Below are 17,664 nucleotides of genomic sequence, written 5' to 3'. Positions count from 1 at the left end.
TATTAATGAGTTTGGAATTTGACTTTCAATAGTGATACACTATATAACAAGTCACATGCTACTTTGAGAGAATCAGTAAAATGCTAGATATCATCCACAATTTTTCTCCTTCCTTTGGTTGCTTCTTCACCTTCCCTGCCTGTTGCATCTTTTATATCAGCAAATTCTGATTGCTGTGTTTCCAGTGCACATCACACATGCTTCTCATTTCTTTTTTTCTCCTTTGCCTCTATTTCAGTCCAAGTCTCAGCATGTGTACATTTTACACTGGTCTTCCTACTTCAGCTCTTACTTTCCATGCCACCTTTCTAAATCCCTTCTCTAGTAGCTAGAGTGATCTTTTAAAAAATTAAAGTCTTGTTTTACTTAAAGTCTTTCCAATGGCTTTCCAGTGCACTTAGAGTAAAACCCCAACTTCTCACCGTGGCTCGTATATTACCTTTTCAGAGAATCTTGCTTGTTGAAAGACAGTGATAATTATGGGACCTCAGAAGAGGAAATAATTAATTCTGACTTTGGGGCCTTGAGAAAGACTGAAAGAATGGTATTTGATCCAGGTCTTGATAAATGAGTAGGATTTTAGAAGAAATTATGTATGAACAAGCATTGAAAAAATGCCTGCTGTGTGTTATTGCCATTGCTGTTAGTTACTGTAGAGTCAGTCCCTGGTTCATGGTGATCCCAAGCACAAGGGAATGAAATACTGCCTGGTCTTGTGCCATCCCCATGATTGCTTGTGGATCAGACTATTGTTTTAATTGGCTGGTTTCAGAAGTAGATTGCCAGGCCGTTCTTCCTAATCCATCTTAGTCTGGAAGCTCTACTGAAACCTGTTTAGCATCATAACAACACACAGCAAGCTTCCACTGACAGATGGGTGGTGGCTGCACATGAAGTGCATTGGCTGCGAGTTGGATCCCTATCTCCCACGTAGAAGGCAAGAATTACCACTGACCCAGCACTGTGCTTAGGCACTGTCATATTTATGTTTTTTTTTTTTTTTTAATTGAAAGCAATGACTAATGTATGGTGTCTTTGAAAGGAAGTTGCTGTTTATCAAGGACTTGTTTTCATTGCAACCTCAATAAATAGCATATACAAGAATAGCCAAACAGTTCTTAGTCTTCTAAATACCAGGAAGCATTTCATGCACTGGTACCTACAGGAATAGAATTTGGCAAGCATTGCTTGACTAGTCTCATTCTTTACCGTCGTAGATATCTGTTGAGGAAATAATTTTAGACGTTTTTTTCTTTTAAAAAACAGCTGTCCCTAGTCTTCTGATACTAAATTTCATTTTAAAAGACCAAAATTAAATCAGGAGGATGAAGTATAACCAATTATATATACCAATTGTATTTGATCATAAAATAAAGTTTTTTGTTTATAACTAATTTAGGACCAGTTCTTCACAAAAGTACAGCTTAGTAATTTACTAATTTAATCTTTTTGCGTAGTTCCTTTACTGACTCAGAATCTTGAAGACTTTGACTAGATGTTCATTTTGAAACTTGTCATGATTCAGATAGACCGTCACTATAAAGATTATAGAAATCTTTGTCTTTTTTGCTGTGCTTATTTAGATCTTCATTTTCTTAATTTTTTTTTTTCCCCCTTTTTGGCTTTTCAGTAGCTTTGGTTCTTAACTCTTATGTTACTTCCTTGTTATGAGCTGTATTTCTCTCAAAAACTGTGCACATGTGCATAAATTCAGGAATTCAAAAGTTCATTTTACTTGTTGACATTCTTTGCTAAAAATCTTCCTTGAGAAAGCTGGAAATTCTTAATCAGAAGAACTTCTATTCTGTTCATAGCATTGCTGTACTGTTTGTATGTACAGTAATGTATGAGCAGTGATAGTTTTTCCAGTAGTGGCTACTAAGGCCAGTTATAAGGAGCTTTGGTGGTGCAGTGGCTAAGGCATTCATTTGGCTGTTAACCAAAAGGTCGGTGTATCGAACCCACCAGCTGTTCCAGAGGAGAAAGATATGACAGTCTGCTCTGTAAAGATTTACATCCTTGGACTTCCCCGTGGAGCACCTCAACTCTGTCCTATAGGGTCATTATGAATTGGAATTGAGTTGATGGCGGTGGCTTTTTATTATTATTTTTTTTATTTTAAGGCCACTTACATGCTCAAACAGGCCCTTCATTTATGTTTTTGGCTGGAGCAGAGAGATATGAAAAACAATATGGATAATATAGAAAATTGCCCAAGAAACTAAACTTACTACATTTAATGATTTGTCCTTTATTGAGATTTTCATTCCTATTTTTAGATACCAGAATATATCCTCATTTTAACAAATTATGGTGGTCCTCCCCTATCACCTTTCACCATTACCATCACTTCCCTCAGATTTCCTACCTGGTAAGTTAACTGACGAAGAGATCCATATTTGTGCCCATTCCAAAGAAAGGTGATTAAACAGAATGTGGAAATTATCGAACAATATCATTAATATTATGTGCAAGTAAAATTGTGCTGAAAATAATTTAAAAACTGTTTGCAGCAGTACACCAACAGGAAACTGCCAGAAATTCAAGTCAGATTCAGAAGAGGATGTGGAACAGGGGATATTGTCAGATCTTGGCTGAAAGCAAAGAATACCAGAAAGATGTTTTCCTGTGTTTTGACTATGTAGAGATATTTGACTGTGTGGATCATAACAAATTATGGATAACATCGAGAAGAATGGAAATTGCAGAACACAATTATGCTCATAAAGAACCTGTATATCAAGAGGTAGTTGTTCATACAGGACAAGGGGACACGCGTGGTTTAAAATTAGGAAAGACGTGTGTCTGGGCTGTATCCTTTCACCATATGTATTCAGTCAGTATGCTGGACTATATGAAGAATACAGCAGAAGGATTGGAGGAAGACTCATTAACCACCTGACATATGCAGATGACTCAACTTTGCTTTCTGAAAGTAAAACAAACCTGAAAAGAAACACTGATGAAGATCAGAGATTATAGCCTCCAGTATGGATTATACTTCAACATAAAGAAAAACACAAAAATTCACAACTGGACCAATAAACAACTTCGTGGTAAATGGAGAAATGATTGAATTTATCAAGGATTTCATTTTACTTGAATCTCCAGTCAATGCCCATGGAAGTATGACAGGCAGGGAATTGGGCTGGCTGAATCAAGCAACCTCTGACTCAGTGTTCCTGGAATCTAAGCCTGTGTACAGACCACCAGATAACTCTTGCTGTTGGTGCCAGAGAACTGCTTGCCATTAACAAGCCAGGCCGTTAGATAAGATAAAAAGCTACATTCCAAAGCCCCACAAGCTTGACCAATTGTAAAATGCTGATAAGCCTCCTGAGTTGTCTTTTAAGTTCCTCACCAAGTGCAGAGCATGGGCAGTAAAGGTCAACGTAGCTGACAAGTGACCTTCCACCAGAGGCACTCAAGAGCAGGAGTCCCTCCCTGGGACTTGAACCAGAGTCCAGAGACAATCACAAGTATGCAACATCCCAGAATAAGTCGTGTCAAGCATCCCATCAGTCTTTGTGATGGATTCCGTCTTTGTTCCCACAGTGTTTGCAGTGGAATCCATCTAGGTTTCTTCCTGCGTGCACATCTGATTTTCAGAATCCCGCCTCTTTCCTGGAGTTCTCCATCTATTTCATTAATAAAAATGATGCCTTTTTCCCCCACCTAAAACCCTTTATAAACACTAGGTAATCCTTTGTTCTGTGAGAGATTGGAGGCTAGTGTAGGCGAAAACACCTCTCCATCTCTCCCTTGTGAGCCTCTCTCCTCTCCTCTCTGTTTAATAAACTTTGGTATGTGTGGGCATCTTGCCTCTCCTGTTCAATTCTGTCAGTAGATGGCAAGGACCCTTGCTCAGAGTCCCAGGACTCCCTGTGACAGAAGTAGCAGTCAAATAAATGATGTATTGCTTTGAGCAGATCTGTTGCAAAAGACCCCTTGAAAGTGTTAAAGAGCAAAGGTGTCATTTTGAAGACTAAGGTGTTTTTTCAGTAGCCTCATATGCATGTGAAAGCTGGACAGTGAATAAGGAAGACAGTAGAAGTGATATATTTGAATTGTGATGTTGCAAAGAATATTGAATATACCATCTACTGCTAGAAGAACAAACCCACCTCTATCTTTGAAGAAGTACAGCCAGAATGCACCTTGGAAGTGAGAATCTCTCATACTTTGGTTATGTTTTCAGGAAGGACCAGTCTCTGGAGAAGGATATCATGCTTGGTAAAAAGAGGGTCAGAGAAAAGGGAAGACCCTCAGCAAGATGGAGTGACACAATGGCTGCATAGCAATGATTGTGAGGATGATTCAGGATCAGGCAGTGTTTTGTTCTGCTGCATGCAGGGTTGCTATGAGTTGGAATCGACATGATGGCACCTAATGACAAGGTGTGAGTACGGGCCGGGGCGTGACCGGCACGGGGTGCGGGGGAAAGCTGCACGATGGCGCGCCCGGAGCTATGAGTCGGGGGCAACTCGACGGCACATAACAACAACAACAACAGTGACAAGGTAGAATATTCACCACCAATTCTATATTGGTTCATCCCATCTGATTTTGAAGTTTGTAGTTATGTGAAACCCCAAACTGTGTACTGTGGCTTATTTTGTATGTCACACTGAAGACTGGAGTTGATATGTCTGCCCTTGTGAGGAGATGTCCTCACATGCTGTGGAAAGGAACAGAAGGATCTTAGTTACCTTTGCCACTGAGAAGAGAACCCAGTGGCCAGTGTTGTTCCATTCTGGCTGAGCCTTGATGTGACTTCTCTGAAGGCCTAATGTATTCATAGGACTGTAGAGTTTTGGGGTTTATCTGTCCCTTCACAGCTTACTGTAGGTTCAGGTGACTTTCCAAATAATACCTCAGCTCTTACCCATATTTTATTTTTCTCTTTACTCTTGGCTTCTGCTGGTGCATCTTGGCTTTGTTTGGAGCTGGATTTGTATACTTATAGCATCTCATTTTGAAGATTCCTTTCCATCTTCATTAGAAAATCAGTAAATTAATTTTTGTGTTTCTGGCCTTTCTTAGGTACTAGGATATGCTCATTTGGAGATGTCCTTGTTTCTGTGGTTTTAGCTTTCCCAAGGAAAGGTGACCAGACATTTGGTTGCTGACTAAGTGGTTTGTTTATATCTTGGTTAATTAAGCTCTAGTTACAGTTATTCAACTAACCATGTGTTTCCGTATTTGAGATGTCTCTAGCAACCCACTGTATAGCAATGGGGAAGGAAAAGGTGAAAGAAAACATTAGGATGCTCTATATAAACATCCTGGTTTTAGATTTCTCATACTTTTGTTTATTTATTTATGTACTTTTTTGAAACCTTTTTTTTTTCCTCCCCTCCTCTCTGAGGCATAGAGTGACCCAGTTTGCAAAATGGGGTTTAATTGTTGCTTTAGCTTATAGGTCTCCACTGGGACTTTCTGAAGCGATACTATTTCTTGAACCTTGGGAAATATTATGTAGGTCCATATATTTTAAATTTTGAAAGATGGGAAATATAGTTTTGTATCAATGTACAAATTTGTTTATTGAATTGATGTTTACAGTTAGTGAATTTGCTCCTTGAATTGTAAGCTGTAAGGAGCACTTTACTGTAGCTCGTCTCATGTCATCTTTCTATAAGTTTCTCTGTAAATGTCAGTTAACAGTATTTCTGTTAGAAGTGATGAAGATAATTCAACTGCTTTGCTGACAAATGCCCTTTAATCAAACTTGAAGGAATAATCAAGCTTTAGTCATTGGCTTGTTTTCATTTCCAGAAATATTTCACCAAAACATTTCATTGTAGCATAAAAGTTTAGACAGCATGAGTGGGCTTTTTTCAGTGTTTGTGCTGCACAAGTATTATTATGAGTTAGTTTTTGTAAACTAGCTTCATTTCTCTAGTGGAAATTGACCCTCACTGCTAGGTCATCCAAAGCAGTTTTGCTCAATGCTGTGACCTCTCTAGGCCTCCAGTAGTCTTCTATCATCAAGTCATAAAAGAGTGAAACACCCCCATGCCCACCCCAAAGCTGCTTTATCTGTCCTAGTCAGGGTGAGAGAGGGAACAGAGGTATGACTAAGAGGGGAGAGTATGAAAGTGACTCTCCTCTGAGGATATGGAGGAAGAATCTACTTTATTTACTATTTAAAATCTTTGAGGCTAAAATTAGTAGAATGAGCAGTCATTTTAGATGGAGTTGGATGAGCTAGTTAGGAGCACCTGCATTATTTACTGCTCAAGCATCAGCTGAGCCTCCTAAATGGAGGTGGAGTTCTTTTAATTGAGGTAATAGTCAGCAATAGAGTTAATATACCTGCTTTCTTCTGTTGCCCTGTTTTGGTTACCTAGTGCCGCTCTAACAGAAGATACCACAAATGGGTGGTCTTAACAAACAGAAGTTTTATTCTCTTACAGTTTAGGAGGCTAGAAGGCCAAGTTCAAAGTGCCAGCTCTAGGGGCTTGATGAAAGCCCCTCGACCTTGGGCTTCAGCTCTGCCTCTTGCTTTCAGCCCACTGGAGCTGGAGGCTTTTTCTTACCTAAGACAGCTGCTGGCTCTGATGCTAACAAACCCAAGGTTGACAAATAACATGGCACAGTCCGAAGATTACCAAACAGCATAGCAGGTCACTAGTTCAAGCCCAGAGATAGTCCCAAGATCAGCAGACAACATGGCAGGCTGTTGAATGAAGCCTCGGCTATATGCAGAGTCCACAAAAACTAAAACCATACTCACTGCTGTTAAGTAGGAACTGACTCCTAGTGACCCCTCCTTGGGTTCCCAAGGCGGTATCAGCACGGAAATAGATTGCCCAATCTTTCTTCTGAGGAGTGGCTGGTGGGTTTGAACCTCTAGCCTTCTGGTTAGCAGTCAAATAAATGCCTTATGCACTATGCTACCAGAGCTCCTCATCCAGAGTACAGGTGTGCCAAAAAGCTGCAGAGACCTTTCTCAAAACTTTATACTTGGAAGCAGACCACATCCCTAAGACAGCTTTTCAGCTGCTCCAGTAGATTGCACCATGGAGTTGATTACCAGTCTCATCATGGGGAATAACTACATTCACCTGCCCAGCCACTCAAAACCAGGTCCAGGCAAGTTGACACATAACCTTAACTACCACATGCCCATTTTTGGCTAGTTGATTTTTAAATAAAATATTGTATGAAATAAGATAAAATTCAAATAAGTTTTTTATTTTAGCAGTACTATAGAATATTCAGAAGGTTGAAGCTATTGCTTATTATCAAATTGAGATCACCTCTCCATTTTATTTATTTGTGTGTTTTAGTCTAAGAAACAAATAATGGAGATGATGCTGAGATTTAAAGATCTTTTTCATGGAATTAGTCTTTTCCTCTTTAATATTTATTGTTACAGGTTCTATATGGGTCTTTAGAAATCATCTCATTTTGTATTTTTGAATGAGGAAATTTGAAATATGTTAAGTACCTTGTCCACAATTTATAATCCTCTGTTGTGTGAATCAGTGTGTGTGTGTATCAGGGGAATCAAAGAATCAGTCACATTGCTATCCATTGATTGTTAGTGGCCACGCAGTATCTCAAGGGGCCAATAGAAATTTATCAGAATTTGTTATACAAGCCTTATGATAAAAATGATCTTGCCAATGAAGAAAGGGAAATCATAGACAGGTCACCCATGTAATAAACACATTATATAGTTAGCATTTGATGATGAATTTAAATTTGTGGATGTATTCAGTGTAGGGAATGAAGTAGATGCTCAACTTCAGAGAAAGTATGTCTTGTGTTCTTTGTGTAAGTGCTTTTTGTGGCTCTTGATTTCCTCCTTCTGGCCTCTCATTGCACTTCATATTTTGGTTAGTTTTTCCCAATAGACTCTACCTATAAGGGCAGGAAGCCTCTGTCTTGTTCACTGTTCTCTCTAGCACCTAGTAACAGAAATAATTATTGATTGATTGCCAGGTTGGCTTAGCCTGCTTTACATGACTATATGGGGCACTCACTGCATTTTGCAAATATTAAGGTTAAAATATCTATATTTTGTTTTTACAGTGAACAGAGTATCTGTCAGGCAAGAGCTGCTGTGATGGTTTATGATGATGCCAATAAGAAGTGGGTGCCAGCTGGTGGCTCAACTGGGTTCAGCAGAGTTCATATATATCACCATACAGGCAACAACACATTCAGAGTGGTGGGCAGGAAGATTCAGGATCATCAGGTAAGATTCTATTGAAATTCTTATTTAAAAATTATCTAATTTTAAAAGAAGACTTGGTATATTCAGTAGAATAAAGTAGTGATATAAAACTGTCATCAAAATAGTCTCCATGGCAAAAATTGAATATAGTCTTTGCCTTTTTCATCTTACCCCTTTCACCTTTTATGAAGTATGGAGTTAGATGAAGATGTAGAACTAATTGTACAAGAATATAAATACTCCTTTTTCTATGATGATTCTTTAGATCATCTGGCCCTCCACTAGGTAGTTTTTGGAATCTAAAGTAATCTAGGACAGACAAAAATGACATAATGCTTGTCTTAGTTACATGTACTGCTATTAAAGAAATACCACAGTGGCCTTAACAAACAGAAGTTTATTTCCTCACAGGTTAGGAGTCTAGCATTCTGAATTCAGGGTGTTGGCTCTAGGGCAGGGCTTTCTCTCTCTGTCAGCTCTGGAGGAAGGTCCATGTCTCTTCTGAGCTTGTGCTCCTGGGCAGTCTTCATGTGGCTTGGCATCACTCTTGCCCCATCTCTGCCTGATTCTGCTCTTTTTATATTTTGTATGAGATTGACTCATAACTCACCCTACACTAATCCTATCTCATTAGCATGACAAAGACAACACATTCCCAAATGGGATTATATCTACAAGTGTGGAGATTAGGATTTACAACACGTATTTTGAGGGGATGCAGTTTAGTCCATAACACTACTTAAATAACAGATTACATATTTTAGGAATTCATTTCCTGCCCAAAATAACAGGATGTGGGGATTGAAGAAGTAGTTAACAGTGTAAGTAATATCAGAGAATATTGTTAAATTCATATATGATAGAAAAATAGTAGATATTAAGGTTGTTAGAATAGTTGGGCTTTGTGATTCATGTCCTAGGCACAACGACTAAGCTTTTACTAATTTCCAGCTCTGAATTTCCTACAAGGTGAGTGGATTATCTGGATATGTGATTTCTTTGGCTTTAAGAGATTAGGATCATGGAGTGAAATTTGTGAGAGTCGGGGCTCCACAGGACTGCCTTGTTTTCTGAGTCTCAGGTTTTCCGCCTTTGACAGGGTGCAGTCTTGTGACTTCTCTGTTGCTCTTATGAGTAGGAATTACTTTTCCTTCTCTGACCCATTTCCACTTTAAGCAAGTTCAGGCTTTCTGAAGTTTTACTGTATATGCTAATAGCAGCAAGAACTTTTATGAAGAGTAGATTTTATGAAATACTTCAGTTTTTGGTAAGATGATAGAATCAACCAATGTTAATACCATTCAACTACAAATAGAGGAAAAAGTATGACACGTTTTCAATTTCGGTGCCCATCTGAGTTCTAATCAAAGGAAGTAAGATCCCTAGTTTTCCACTAGGAAACATGTAAACGGATATTGTGGCAGCCGTGAATTTTGGGATAGAGGTTATGGACTAGTAATAATACCTAGAGACTTAGACTATCCTACATACATATCAGGATAAAGGTAGTGCTCTTAAAGGAGGTACACCTGTCGGCACAGAAAGCAAAGGAGTGTCTTTGTGTGAGCTGGATTAGGAGTTACCCTGAGAAATGGGAATCTCAGACTTTACTTACACAGTTCCAGTCCAGAAATTAATAAAGACTGCTCCCAGTCAAGTGAAACTCCTGGGGTGTGTGGTAAAAACAAATACTGTACTTTCCTGGAGGGAAGCATTCAGTCAGTCCACATAAAGAGCAATTCCCCGAATTTACCAAATTTATTTGTTTGATGAAAACTGTCCTAGTTGGGCCCCTCTTTTTGCCTTCTCAGATTACCTTCTCTCTTTGCCTCTCACTCCCTAGTGTCCCGATTTTTAACTTAGTATCTCCACTTCCCCTGTTGCCCAACCCTTGTCTGGTTTCCCCAGTCTCTGAATTGTATGTCCCTCTCTGCCCTGATCATGCTGAGTGCTTTCTCCAGCAGTGTCCCTGCAGTGAGTTAGGCCAGAGACAAACCAAATATTCCCTAAGATACTATTATAAAGAAAAAATGAAAACTGGACAACTAAAACTTCGTAGGATTTGTTGAACGCTCTTTAATACAACATTCCAAACAAATAGCTATAAAAGAAGTAAATAAAATTTAGGTTAATTTGGTGAATTGGTCATTTGAGAGTATTGATGAACAATCCTAAAAATGTCTAAACATTGGTAAAAGAAACAAATGAATTTAAAAATAATTAGAAATGTATGTAAGCCAGGATATTTCCATATGAGATACTGAAATTTTTATTCACCAGAGAATTAAGCCATTCTATGACTTCTCACTTTTCACATATGGAGTGTTTGTTAAAGTTTTTGGAAATTTAAATACACACTTCTAAATAATTTGTGACACTAAGACCATTATGAAGATTAGAAAATATTTGGAAATTAATAAAATAGCTGGGCCTTGTTGTTGGGTGCCATTGAATCGGACCTGACTCATAGAGACCCTTCCTTGGGTTTCCAAGGCAGTATCACTACTGAAGTAGATTGCCCAACCTTTCTGAGGAGTGGCTGGTAGGTTTGAACTGCCAGCCTTCTGGTTAGCAGTCAGATGCTTTAGGCACTATAGTACCAAATATTGCTATATAGAAATTTGTGGAATGAAGCGATGGCTCTCTTTACAGGGATAAGTCTTAATTGCATATAGTAGGGAAAAAAAGTAAAAGTAAGATAAAGAGTAGTGAGCTTATTGTAAGTGGCCGCTTAAGGTGCAGCTGTTGTTCTTTCCCTGTTCGGAGCAAAGAAGAATGAAGATAATCAAAGATGCATGGAAACAACTAGTCCAAAGGACTAATGGACCATGTGAACCTCAGCCTCCATGACCCTTAGATGAGAAGAGCTAGATAGTGCTCAGCTACTACTGCTGACTGCTCTGAAAGGGATGACAACAGGAGATCCTGGATTAGGTGGGAAATGTGGAACAAAACTTAGAATTGTAAAGACCAAGCTCACTGGTCAGATAAAGACTGGTGGAACCCCTGAGACTATGACCCTTAGTCACCCTACAAGCCCGGAACTGAATTCACTCCTGTGGCTCAACTTTCAGACGAACCATAGGTAGGTCTCTAAGGTGAATAGTAACAGCAGGGAGGTACACACTCCTTACAATTATCAACCAAGGACAAAGTTGAAACTTCAGAAGGCAGGAAAAGATAGGAAAGAAGGAAGAATGGAAACAAACACAGGAAGGAAGTGCGATGAGTAATGCATTATGGGCATTGTAGTCAATGGCATGAAATAAAATGTGTATGAATTGTTGAATGGGAAACTGGTTTGCTTTGTAAAACTTCACCTATATCACAATAAAAAGTTTTTCTTTTTCAAAAAAGTAATGAGCTAACCCAAAGAATGTAGAAGAATATATTAAAGAAGAAATGAATTAAATAAAAATAAGACAAGGCACAAATAAGCAATATTAGGAATGAAAAAAAAGATACAACTATAGTTACAGCAAGGAAATAAAAAAATTTGTAAGAGAAGATTATGAATAGCTTTATGCCAATAAATGGACTGTTTATAGTAAAGTACTATTTTTCCAAAATTGATAGAAAAAGTGGAAACTTAACAGATCTTCAATCATAAAATAAATCAATAGTTAATAATTTATCCCCAAAACATAAGCAAAGGGGGAGGGGAGATGAGAACATTCACAGATGAAATCTAAAAACTTTCAAGATATTATCTCTTTTATACATACTGCTCTAGAGAATAGTATATTATGTTATTATTGGGTTCTATCGTTAGGTGCCATCAAGTTGATTCTGACTCATGACCTCCATCATTTTGGTATTTAAAACACAGAAGAATAGTTTGAGAGAGGAAAATTATTAAACATGTAAACCTTCTGTAGTAAGAGCACTTTAAAAACAACTCACCATTTGTTTCTAAAGTTGAATATGTACAAATCATATAGATATAAATCCTAAAAGGATGTGAGGGTGGTGTCTGACCTCCTCTAATTCACAAGTTGGGAGGAGGATCAAGATTAACGCCCAGGGGTGATTCCTATTAGGTGGAGGTCAGACATGCTGCCACACTCTAGTCTTTTTACCAATTGTCACACTAACCGTCCTTCCCACGGCACTCATCTCCTCTGCTGGGTTCAGTAATTTGTTGCATGGACACACACAAATCACAGACAATACTCACGAATGTGGCATTTATCAGGGAAGTAACAGGTTGCAATTCAGTGTTAGAAGCAACTCAGGATACAGTTCTTCAATCAGGACAGTTGCTTCTGAGCCTTGCCAAAGGCACGCTTCTCTGGCCTTGGCCTCTGCCCTGCTCGTGCAAGTGTTAAAGAGCTGTTTTAGTTTGCCGATAGGTTCCCAGAGAGGCATCCCATTCTGCCATCAAGCTTCTGCCTGAAGGCACTCAGCTTTCTTGCTCCGTGGGCCAGGAAGCCCACTGTGTTGTCTCATGCTGGTCTCTTGTTCCCGTCAGGTCTGCTGCCTTTGCAGCCGCCTTTTCTCTGCTTCTGCTTCTTACCGTTGTGGCGAAGTGTTTCCTGGATTGAGGAAGTTCAGTGCAGGGATCTCAAGTCCAAAAGATGCACCCCACTGCTGGCTCTCTTTCTTGAAAGCAGTGAGATCTCCCTTTCCACCTCTCAGATAGCTCATTTTAAGCCTAGTGAGAAGGCAAAGCTGACTGATCCATATGTTAGGGTTCCATACACATTATTTTCATGATCTTACCCCCACAAGGGTGGCATGTACCTTATTTACATTATTAGCAAGCTATATAAACTCTTGGTGTGAGGTACATTTGCATAGTCCCACCCAGTCATGGTGGGACTCACAAAGACTATGGCTGCAAGGACTATATCAAGCATTTCACTGAACCACAATAACTACCACCAGTTGCTGTTGTCACTTCTATCTCATGGTGACCCCCGATGTGTTTCATAGTATAACTGTACACCATAGGATTTTCAATGCCTGTGACCTTTTGCAAGTAGATCACTAGACCTTTCTTCCATATAGAAACACAAATTATATTAATATATTCCATTTTTCTACTTAACAATTAATTTCTAGCCACTGTGCTTAGGTTTTGTATGTTGTTGTTGTTATGTGCCATCGTTTTATATAGATAATAAAATTGCTGGCCTTAAAGGAGATTCAGGAAAGAATGGAGATATTCAAAAATGTAAGCCAAGAAGTATACTAAAATGTTTCAGTTGCTTGAATAAAATACAAAGCACATGGAAGGCATAAATACCACTCTCTTGAGAAGATGGGAAAAGGCTTATGGGTGACTTCATAGACAAGATAAGATCTGAGCCAAGTCACATGAAAAAGTCGGTTGGTGTTCACTGGACTATTTACTTCCTTATAATCAGTATAAAAATGGATGGACATGTGTAGGATAGACCTTCACCATTAATGCAAGCTTGAAAGGGTCCCTGGTGGTGCAGCGATTACGCACTTAGCTGCTAACTGAAAGGTTGACAGTTTGAACCCACCCAAGAGCTCTGTGGGACAAAGACCTGACAATCTGCTTCTGTAAAGTTTACAGCCAAGGAGACCTTATGGAGTCTGTCATCAGGGGTCACTATGAGTTGGAATCAACTCAGTGGCATCTAACTACAGCAATAATATAAACTTAAGCTCATTGGGTATTAAGTATAGAATTTAGGATTATGATGAAGCCCAATCCTGATAACATGCTTAATGAACATTCTCATAAGTTGTTGTAGTTGATGTTATGTGCCGTCAAGTTTGACCCGACTCATAGCGACCCCTCCTTGGATTTCCGAGGCGGTATCCCTATGGAAGTAGATTGCTCAACCTTCCTTCCGATAAGTAGTTATTATTAAATGAAAATATATACTTTCTCTTGACTTTTAAAACTTTTTGAGATTATTGGCAGTAATATTAGAAGTGAACCAATCATTTAAATAATACCATTTTTATTCTAGTAATGTTTTCCTCAACTTACTAACATTCTGTGACTAAATAATCGAAAAAGCAAATGTAACACATCTTTTCTCTTACTTGCTCTTTTAACCTATTTGTAAAGCAGGGATACATGTTTGCCTTAAAATAATTTTTATGATTTTCCAATAATGTTAAATTCAGGTAGCTTTATGTTTCTAGTAGCTAAAGATCTGTGGTGCCCACCCCAGATAGGAGAAATCATCTCATTCACAGACACACACACACACATACACAAACACACACGTATGAGTTTGGGTATTGGTAGACTGAATAATTTAGACAAAGCCTCCCACTAAGAACAAGAGAATGGTGCAGGCCCAGGCATTGTTTTGTTCTGTTGTACACTATGATTTGGAGCCAAGAACAACTAAAACAGTTGAACAAACTTTTGTTTTTTAAAATATCTTTGGAGAACTTATGTGGCAATGAAGAATTACAGTTCCATGATCTGGAAAATGAAAGAGCCAGGAGAGGTGAGCTCAGCCTTTTGGACCTCTGTTTACTTGAAGCATGTTTCAGTTCTGAAAAAGGGAACTGAGAAACTAAGTAGAGCTATTGACAGACTCATGGGGCTTTATGGGGGGTGGGGAGGTGGATAGAGTTTAGGGTTTGCTAATTAGAGAAAAAGCCCTGGTAGTGCAGTGGTTAAGGTGCTTGGCTGTGAACAAAAATGGTGGTGGTTTAAACATAACCAGGTGCTTTGCAGGAGAAAGATGAGGCAGTTTGCTTCCATAAAGATTTATAGCCTCAGAAACTGTATGGGAGCAGTTCTCTGTTGCTATGAGTTGGAATTGGCCGTGGGTTTTGGAATGAGTGTTTTGGTAATCTCCCAGGCCGTGATGACAGATTGATTCAAAATTAGATATTTATAGGAGGTGAAACCCAGCCTCTAGCCATTTTCAGTCACTGGATTGAGGTAATTTGGGATTATTTGTTTGCCTAGCTGCTTGCCAGAAGCAAATGTGAATCTTCTCTGGAAAAAATAATAAATATTTCCCAACAACTCTCTGTATACAACAATCTGGCATTAAGTCAAAATAACCAGGCATACTAGGAGACAAGAGGAGCAGGAATAGATTCACAGGGGAATGCAGTTAAAGTTATCAGAAATTGACTTCCTAAGGCATTTGACTGCTAACCAGAAGACTGGTGGTTTAAACCCACCAGCCACTCCTTGGAAGGAAGACTAGGCAATCTACTTCCATAGAGATACCATCTCAGAAACCCAAGGGAAGGGGGGTCGCTATAAGTAGGAATCAACTCAATGGCAGTGAGTTTTTATGTTTAATAAATTCAAAGCAATATAATGTTGAAAATTTCAGCAGAAAACTGGACACTTGTAAAATGAACCAAATGGAAATTCTGGAATTGAAAAAGAAAATAACTGCTGTTAGCAACTCAGTGATGGATAGGCTTTATAATGGATTAGAAACAGCTAAAAAAGATTACGTAGTAACTGGAATATAGTCCAAAAGGGAATATTCAGACTGAAGTTAGGATATCCCAAGAGAGAAAAAGAAAATACCGACATAGGAAAAAAGAGCTTAAGAGACAATGAGAATACAGTGGAAAAGGATAATGTATGAGTAATTGGAATCCCAGAAGGAAAGAGTTGGTCAAAATCTATAATTAAGAGGCAACAGACAGAAATTTTCTGCAAGTGATGAAATAACACCAGCTTAGAATGCCATAAACCTTAAGCAAGATAAATGCAAAGAAAATCATATATAAATTCATCATATTAAAATAACCTTAAACTAAATATAAAGATAAAACCTTAAGAGTAGTCAGTGTTAAAAAGAGAGATGACTTTAAAGGACAACCATAAATTGTCAGCTGACTTCTCAATTGAAGCAACAAAAGCTAGAAGGCAGTAGATCGTAAAGAACTGAAAACAAATGACAATTTAAAATTCCATATGTAATAAAAAATATTCTTCAAAAGTGGAGCTATAATAAAGATGTTTACTGACAAACAAAAAAAAGAGATCTGCATTGAAAGAAATTATAAAGTATGTTCTTCAGGATTAGAGCTGGTCCTAGCAGTAACTTGGAAGGGCAGAAGGAATGAAAAGCAACAGAAAGGGTAAATATTAGGTATACCTGAGTGAACATTAAAGAACTCTGGTGGCGTAGTGCCTAAGGTATTTGACTGCTAACTAGAAGGTTGGTCGTTGAACCCACCAGCCACTCCGCGGAAGGAAGACTGGGCAATCTACTTCCATAGAGATTTACCGCCTTGGAAACCTAATGGGGGTCAGTATGAGTTAGAATCGATTTGATGGCAGTGAGTTTGGTTTGGCTTTTATGTGAAATGGCTATATAAAACTAACAATAATAACATTTTTGGTTTTCCTTCCCCTGCTGTTGGAACATTTATTTGTGTTCAGAATAATTCACTAAATTTTAACTTGGGACTCTGTGTGTGTGATTTGAATGAAAGTTAACAGAACAAGTTGGTTTTCCATTTAACAATTTATATACATTTTGTTTTGTGATATTTATTGCAATGCAACAATGTAACATCACTCTTCCTACTTCCTCCCTATGTGTACCATTTCCCTTCTTCCTTCTTTCTTATCCTGTCCCTTCCCTTCTTGTCTTCTTAGCTTTATCTCTGGGCAAATGCTGTCCATTTGTTCTTGTATGGTTGATTGTTCTAATAAGTGCATTTCTCTTGGTATGACTATTCACCTTAGAGGCCTGTCATTTAGCAGAAAGTTGAACCACAGGTCTGAGTTCAGTCTGTTCCAGGCTTACAGGGTGTCTAAGGGCCTAATCTTGGGGTCCCACCCTTCTCCATCAGACCACAATAATATGTTTTAGAGATTTAAAATATACATAGAATTAAAATAGCTGCTAAAAATAGCATAGGACCTTGAGGGTAGACAAAGGAAAAGGGCTGTTTTCAAGATAAAGTATTCTAAAGTGCTTGTATTATTGAGGAAAAGGTAAAAGTACTGGTTTATATTTGTCTTTGGTAAGTCTAAGATACCTGTTGTAATCTCTAGGGTAATCAGTAAAAGAATAGGGAAAAAGTATGTAATTAGCAAGGTAAGGATGGAATGATAAAAATAAACTCTGAAAGAAGGCAAGAAAATGGAATATTGAGCATACTGGTCAGATGGAAAGCAAATAGTAATGTTATAGGTTTAAGCTCAAATTTTACATTAAATGTAAATGGACTGTACATTCCAGTTAAGAACAAAAGTTGGCTTACTGGATAGATAAGGTAAAATTTATTTCTTTTTAACAGTAAGCACATTCTATACATGAAAATGTTAGGAGAAGAAAAGATATATGCCATGAAAATAGTAAAGAAAAGAAAAAAACTTTAAAAAAGATCTGGTTCCACTGTATTGTACCACACAAAGTAGTCTTTAAGGCAAAAGCATTATTAAGAAGATGTAGACATTTCATAAGAAGAGACATTTAACTCCCCAGAATAGGAAATGTTAAGTCACTTCTTAGTAACTTATTGAAGAGGGTGTAAACCAACAACCAATAACA

The 17,664-nt window shown here is 38.2% G+C and overlaps 1 protein-coding gene across 1 annotated transcript in view; it reads left to right on the top strand.

The window, feature by feature from the left end:
* ENAH (ENAH actin regulator) overlaps positions 1 to 17,664 on the top strand; it is a 156,290-nt gene that overhangs the window by 45,934 nt on the left and 92,692 nt on the right. The window contains exons 2-3 of the mRNA XM_042780426.1: positions 2,280 to 2,371; positions 8,044 to 8,209. Coding sequence (XP_042636360.1) covers positions 2,280 to 2,371; positions 8,044 to 8,209 — 258 coding nt within the window. The remainder of the gene's footprint in view (positions 1 to 2,279; positions 2,372 to 8,043; positions 8,210 to 17,664) is intronic.

This window comes from Orycteropus afer, unplaced genomic scaffold (genome assembly GCF_000298275.1).
Source record: "Orycteropus afer afer isolate SDZICR_OR568_19922 unplaced genomic scaffold, OryAfe1.0 scaffold00039, whole genome shotgun sequence".
Lineage (NCBI taxonomy): Eukaryota > Metazoa > Chordata > Mammalia > Tubulidentata > Orycteropodidae > Orycteropus > Orycteropus afer.
The sequence above is the reverse complement of the archived record's forward strand: the minus strand, read 5'-3'. Positions and strand labels throughout refer to the sequence as shown.